General features: G+C 60.4%; 1 protein-coding gene across 2 annotated transcripts; it reads left to right on the forward strand.

Moving 5' to 3' along the window:
• Positions 1–6: 6 nt before the first annotated feature.
• Positions 7–5,550, forward strand: Ush1g (Usher syndrome 1G (autosomal recessive)). 2 transcript variants are annotated; one of them, XM_013037792.1, is made up of 3 exons: positions 7–240; positions 2,651–3,886; positions 5,354–5,550. In XM_013037792.1, exons 1-3 carry the CDS (start codon positions 77–79, stop codon positions 5,355–5,357), a joined length of 1,404 nt encoding a protein of 467 aa, XP_012893246.1. In that variant the 5' UTR covers positions 7–76; the 3' UTR covers positions 5,358–5,550. The 2 variants fall into 2 exon arrangements, with proteins under 2 accessions (XP_012893246.1, XP_012893247.1); XM_013037793.1 differs by lacking the exon at positions 5,354–5,550 and having other exon boundaries at positions 8–240; positions 2,651–3,890.
• The last annotated feature ends 1,597 nt before the right edge of the window (positions 5,551–7,147 follow it).

The raw sequence follows: 7,147 nt of genomic DNA on the forward strand, positions 1-7,147 counted from the left end.
CCTAACCCTGCTGCCCTCCCCCTCGGGGGGCACTTCCCTGCGGCCCCCACCCCCCACCCCGGCCAAGTCAGGCGCCATGAACGACCAGTACCACCGGGCGGCTCGGGATGGCTACCTGGAGCTCCTCAAGGAGGCCACCCGGAGGGAGCTCAACGCCCCTGACGAGGACGGCATGACCCCCACCCTCTGGGCGGCGTACCACGGCAACCTGGAGTCGCTGCGCCTCATCGTGAGCCGCGGGTGAGCTCTCCGCGGCCGCCCCGGCAGGGCAGGGCGGTGGGGGACCCCGGGACCCCGTGGCAGGTTCACGCCTTCCTCTGAGCTGGCCCCTTCCCCGGCCCACCAGGCCTGGCAGGCCCGGAGGGAGGCACACGTGGAGGTGAACGCCGCGGGAGGATGTGCCCGGGGTGTGGGGCTGGGAGGAGAGGAACTGGGATTGGGGAGTCCATGATTGTGGGAGACCAAGGTGGGAGGGGTTGCCTGGGATTCTTGGGAGCAACAGTGAGGGGAAAGGTGGGGGCCAGAGAGATGGCTGGAAAACCTCAGAGCCCCAAAGTGAGCACTAGGAAGGAAGGGGTGGGGGCCCTGGCTGCCCACTCCCCAGCGGGGGAACCGGAAGTCAGCCCAGCCAGCACCCACTGCTCCCCGCAGGCTGAGTCTCACTACCCCCTTCCCTCCCTCCCTCCCTCCTTCCTTTCTTCCCTCCCTCCCTCCTTTCTTTCTTTCTTTCCTTTCTTTTTTCCAGTCCTGGGACTTGAACTCAGGGCCTGGGCACTGAGCTTCTCTGTGCTCAAGTCTAGCTCTCTACAACTTGAGCCACTGCACCACTGAGGGCTTTGTTTTTCAGTGTATGTGGCATTGAGGAATAGGACCCAGGGTTTCATGCATTGCTAGGCAAGCACTCTACCACTAAGCCACATGCCCAGCCCATCCTCCTTTCTAATACACAGGATTTATGGGCACTGTCCCCAGTACTAAATGTCATTGCTTCAGCCACCTCATTAACTCTCCCTGTAGCTCTCCACCCCCAGCAGGACACAGCTTTGCACTGGGAGACGGTGATGTCCCTCGGGCCTTCTGTCCCCCCTCCTCTCCCTGAAGTCATCTTGCTGGAAGGTCAGGCCCAGAGTCCAGCTAACCCTTGAGACAGGGGAGGAGTTTGGAGGTAGCAGTTGAGGCACGCAAGTCCAGGGCCAGGGAAGATGAGGAGGGACTAAGTCACGGTATTGGGAACACACCAGTTTAAAGGAGAGTCTGCCCTGGCCACCCGTGTTAGCCTGGATAGGAAACGTTGTGGAAGAGATGCTTTAGGAGGGTTCATAGAAATACCTCTGGTCCCAGGGCAAAAGGGGCAGCACTGAGCTTGCACTCATGTTGGGCACAGGCCTGCGGCCTGAGTTTATGGGGTGAAAGACAGACTCCCCCTGATCCTAGCTGTTCCTTGAGCAGCCTTTTGTTCCAGGAAGGCCCACTGGGCTGTTTGCCTACTCCTTGATCAGAAAGACTCATGGGAGCCTCATAAAGGGGTCTGGAGGGGAAGAGGGCACTCCCTGGGTGCCCCAAGTCCTGTGGGGATAAGGATGGGTGCTCAGTGGGTGTGGGTCTGTGTGGACACTGTCCTGAGAACTTGGCAAGTATAGGAGCAGCTGAGCAGGGTGGGGTGGGGGGAATGAGAGGAGACACGGAGACAAGGGAGTGATTCTTCCCGCAGCTTTGGAGTGGCCTCGCGATCTCATTAGTGTGGGACAAGGGCCCAGTGCTGGGTTCCCAAAGGCAGGCAAAGTTCAGGGGAAGCCAGCAGAGGCTGCCCAGGAGGGATAGAGCCTGGTATGGAGGGTGTTGGTTGTGATGGGGCAGTTGGCACTTCTCCAGCCAAGCTACCAGCCTCACATGGCTTCCAGAGACTCAGCAGCCAGATCAAGGTGGCTAGGTCGCCAACCCTCCTCCTCTTCCTCCTCCTCTTTAGTCCTGGCTGCCCCTGCAGTCCCCTCCTGGCCCAGGCCAAGGCCCGACACCTGCTCTAACACTGGCTTTGCCAGGCCTGGCCCTGCTCCCTGCAGACATGGCCGTGTCCACTGTCAGCAAGCACCGCCACCCCCACCCGCTCACCAGGCTCGCTCAAGCCCACCCCCTTGTCCCCTTTCACAGCCACCCTGGAACACGTGGCCACGCTCACCCCCTCACACACCTGCCTAGAGACCCACACTCGGCCCTGGCCCACCACCTCTCTGGGCCAGTTCCCCGCTGGGCCCATGAATAATTCACCTCTTTCTCTCTGAGCATCAAATATTTATCCCCTCAGATTCCCAGCCCTCAGTTCTCTTGGGGAAGGCCCTGCCTTCCGCTCGACCACGCCCCCTTGTGGGCGGGAAGTCCCCGGCCAGGCTCCGCCTTCCGCTCGACCACGCCCCCGTGTGGGCGGGGCCGCGCTTCCTTGGACTTCCTCTAGGCCTGTTAGTCCTTTCAGGTTGACGACAGCAGATCCCCTGGGAGTCTCGGAAGGGCGGTCTCAGTCCCATGGGGGGGGCCCATGGGATGCCTTGCCCGGGGAGGGGGGGGAAGCTCAGCGAGGCTGGGGGAGGGGAGCCCCGACAGCCCCGTCCCCAGCTAGCTCCCCACGTGTTGTCTTCCCACCCCCCACCCCCCGCAGGGGCGATCCGGACAAGTGTGACATCTGGGGCAACACACCGCTGCACCTGGCCGCTTCCAATGGCCACCTGCACTGCCTGTCCTTCCTGGTGTCCTTCGGGGCCAACATCTGGTGCCTGGACAACGACTACCACACGCCTCTGGACATGGCGGCCATGAAGGGCCACATGGAGTGCGTGCGCTACCTGGACTCCATCGCGGCCAAGCAGAGCAGCCTGAACCCCAAGCTGGTGGGCAAGCTGAAGGACAAGGCGTTCCGCGAGGCGGAGCGGCGCATGCGCGAGTGCGCCAAGCTGCAGCGCAAGCACCACGAGCGCATGGAGCGGCGCTACCGGCGCGAGCTGGCCGAGCGCTCGGCCGACGCGCTCAGCTTCTCCAGCCTCACGTCGGCGGGCACGCTGAGCCGCCGCCCGCACCACGGCCCGGCCCCGGCCAGCCAGCTGCCCTACTCGCAGGCCACGCTGCACGGCACCGCCAAGGGCAAGACCAAGATCCAGAAGAAGCTGGAGCGGCGCAAGCAGGGCGGCGGCGGCGGCGAGGGCACCTTCAAGGTCTCGGAGGACGGCCGCAAAAGCGTCCGCTCGCTGTCGGGGGTGCAGCTGGGCAGCGACGTGATGTTCGTGCGCCAGGCCCCCTACGCCAACCCCAAGGAGTGGGGCCGCGCCCCGCTCCGGGACATGTTCCTCTCGGATGAGGACAGCGTCTCCCGTGCCACGCTGGCGCCCGAGCCGGCCCACTCGGAGGTCAGCACCGACTCCGGCCACGACTCCCTGTTTACCCGCCCGGGTCTGGGCACCATGGTGTTCCGCAGGAACTACTTGAGCAGCGGGCTGCACGGGCTGGGCCGGGACGACGCGGGCCTGGAGGGCGCGGGCACGCCGCGGGGTCGGCTGCACAGCTCGCCCAGCCTAGACGACGACAGCCTGGGCAGTGCCAATAGCCTGCAGGAGCGCAGCTGCGGGGACGAGCTGCCCTGGGACGAGCTGGACCTGGGGCTGGACGAAGACCTGGAGCCCGAGACCAGCCCCCTCGAGACCTTCCTGGCGTCCCTGCACATGGAGGACTTCACCCCACTGCTGCGCCAGGAGAAGATCGACCTGGAGGCGCTGATGCTGTGCTCCGACCTGGACCTCCGCAGCATCAGCGTCCCCCTGGGCCCGCGGAAGAAGATGCTGGGGGCCGTGCGCCGGAGGCGGCAGGTGCTGGAGCGCCCGCCCGCCCTGGAGGACACGGAACTGTGAGTGGGTGGGCCTGGGTGGGGTGTGGGATGGTGTGGAGGGAGGAGCTGTGTGTGTGTGTGTGTGTGTGTGTGTGTGTGTGTCTGTCTGTCAGTCTTTGGGCTTCAGCTCAATGCCTGGACACGCTATCCCTATTCTTTTCATCTTTTCAAGGCGGGTGCTCTACCACCTGAGCCACACCTCCATTTCCAGCTTTTTGGTTGTTACTTGGCAATAAGAGTCTCATGGACTTTCCTGCCCCAGCTGGCCTTTGAAACCACACTCATCAGAGTAGCCGGGATTGCAGGCGTGAGCCACTGGCACATGGCAACACAATATTTTACAAAAGCTAAGCTGCCACTAATTAATTACAAGAAGCCCCACTCTTCAATTATCACAGACTCAGAAACAGAAGCTGCCAATTTAATGACTAGAAACTGTCCTTTTGGGGTGTGTGTGTGTGTGTGTGTGTGTGTGTTGGAACTCAGGGCCTCTTGCTTTTCTTCTTTCTTCCTTCCTTCCTTTCCTTCTTTCTTTCTTTCTTTCCTTCTTTCTTTTTTTCCCTTCAAGTCTGGCACTCCACTACTTGAGCCACGTTTCTACTTCTGGCTTTGTTTTTCCTTTGCTGGTTAGAGGTAAGAGCCTCACAGACTTTCCTGTTTGGCTTGGCTTTGAACTTTGATTCTCAGACCTCTGTCAAGTAGCTAGGCGTGAGCCACTGGTCCTGGCTACTGGAGACTGTCTTATCACAGCGCATGTGCAAGGCATCTTTATGCTGGAGATACCAACGTGTGCTGATGAGATTGCTGTAGTCATAGCAATCACAGCCAGGATGTTTTTAAGCCCTGCCACCTTTCAGGGCTGAGCCCTGAGCAAGGCTCCTGTGAGTCCTGCACTATACCATCCTGGGTGTAAGATGACCAGGTGGTGGCTCCCAGGTTAGGTAAGAGCTCACCTTGTGCCCTGTGGCTGCTCGGTGCAGAGCTGGTCTGTGTGGCTCTAGAGCTTGAGCACTATTCGAATTCCATGGGATGGAGGGTGTGGCACCCATAAGGTCTCCTTACCGTCTAAGCCCTTATGGCAGATGCTTTTACCTGCTGTTCCCCAACCCTGCAGCTAGGTCTGCGGGCACATGCTCCTAATCGGGCCAACAGCAGCTTCGGAGGCAGAGCTGCCCTCAAATAGCCTTCACCAGCCAGGTACCGTGGCTCCCGCCTGTCATCCTAGCTCCTCAGGAGGCTGAGATCTGAGGATCATGGTTCAAAACCATCTTGGGCAGAAAAGTCTGTAAGACTTACCTTCAATGAACCAGCAGAAAGCTAGAAATGGAGGGGTGGCTCAAGTGGTAGAGCACCAGCCTTGAGGAACACAGCCGAGGGACAGCCCTGAGTTCAAACCCTACTACTGGCACAGAACAAGCAACAACAAAACCACTACCGCTGTCAGACAGCTGTCATCTGAGGCTGGTTTCTGTCTTTCCTCTGCAGATAACAGGGGTTTTGCTCCCCAGACCAAAACGAATTGCAAGGTGCCACAACCCACCGAGGGGCCATGAGGTTCTCACAAGTCGCCAGCCCTGCAGCCCCTCCTTCCCCCGGGCGCCAGGACCGCGTAGGGCATCTCCCGTGCCAGCCTATCTGCATCCTGAAGCAGAGTGTATGGCCTGTGGCACCCACAGGGGCAACGAAGCATTCCGGACACCTGGACCTCCAGCATCCTGCAGCCCCTGAGCCATCTCCGTCTGGGAGCCCTGAAGTACCAGGCCAGCCCAGGGGACTAGACAACCTTGGAGCTGGATCAGGATGAGGTTAAGAGGGAGACACGACTTGTGGTAGGGGTATTGTCTCTCCTGCTTCTCCTCATCCCTCCTCAGAGGGTCCTGTTTTCTCTCTTAGGCTGGAGACTTGTTTGCTTCCTACTTTGTGTGAAGGGAAGAGTTTGGGCACCTTCCTCCTCCGTCTACCCTCCTGGGGGCGGTGAGTCTTTAGCCAGGCTCTTCAGCCAAATGCCCTGCCTTTCAGTTCCTACTGTGTCCCCCCCTCCCCACTCCCCACAACACCAGTTCCCTCTCCTGTCTCCACAGTGGGCTGGGGTGGTGGGCTGGCCCCCTTCCCAGCTCACCCCGGGGCAGAGCCCATCTTATCCTTCTCCAGCCTACCCAGGTCACTGGATGCAAGGTGCTAGAGCAGCAGGCTGCAGTATTAAGGTCTCTAGGCCTGGTGGGCACAGCTGGCTGGAGAATGGCATCTGCCAACTGCCTCACAGTCTCCCAGGTCCAGAGACTGGGCACAGCAAGGGACCAGGCCAAGTGTGGGGAAAGCTTGCCCAGGAGCCCGGGGCTCTGTGTGTGTGTGTGTGTGTGTGTGTGTGTGTGTGTGTGTGTGCGTGCGTGCGCGCGTGCGCATTGTGTTAGGGTGGTGGGTGGGTTTTACTCAAGCCCTGGCTCAGAGGGTCCTCAGAGCACTTCCCCAGGTCAAGGTCGGGAAAGGGGAGAGGCCGCTCAGCTGCATATTCGCAGCTCACCAGTCAGGCCATTTGTCCTTGTTAGCTGAGGCCCCATCCCTGACCTCAGCTCAGGAAGCAGCCGCTGTTGGCAGCAGAGCCCCAGCTCCAGCTCCAACCTGAGCCCCTTGACTGGGCAGACAGAAAGAGGCCCCAAAGACCTCTCCCATCCGTCTGTCTGGGGTCCCTGTCCACACACATGCCCAGAGCAGGGGTGTGAAGGAGATGGTCCCTTCCCCACGGAATGATCCTGGGAGGCTGGCTGCCTGCCATGATCGCCCCAAGCGCACCCCATCCCCTTTTCCACCTGTTCTCTGGCCTGGGCCTGGGAGCATCCCAAGTGCCGATTCGTGCTTCTCAGAGCCTCAGGTGCTGTCCTTTCCCATCTGTTCCCTGTTTGTTTACTGCCTCAGCCCCTGCTGGCCTCGTGCTGAGGTGGACTAGGCTCTGCTTCCCACCCCTGCACACAACCTTCCCCCCCCCACTCCCCACCCCCGGCTCATTATAACTTTTGTAGAGAATGTTCCATCTGCTGGTCGTGTGCGTCTCCTGTTCTTTTAGTCATCTGAGGGTGGGAGGGACGGGGTGGAGAGTGTGAAGGGTGGAGGGCTGAACCCCCCATAGCTTACACCTGTCTACAGGGATTACCTCCCACGTCCGTGGACCCTTGTCCTGCTATGCTAGCTGGCCCAGAATTAGGAGCTGGTGAAGAGAGATGGTTCTTTCAAGGACAGGATCAATCAGAAAAATCCTCAGGACACTGGGTATCACTTGTAATC

Source organism: Dipodomys ordii, unplaced genomic scaffold, assembly GCF_000151885.1.
Source record: "Dipodomys ordii isolate 6190 unplaced genomic scaffold, Dord_2.0 Scaffold7, whole genome shotgun sequence".
Taxonomy (NCBI): domain Eukaryota; kingdom Metazoa; phylum Chordata; class Mammalia; order Rodentia; family Heteromyidae; genus Dipodomys; species Dipodomys ordii.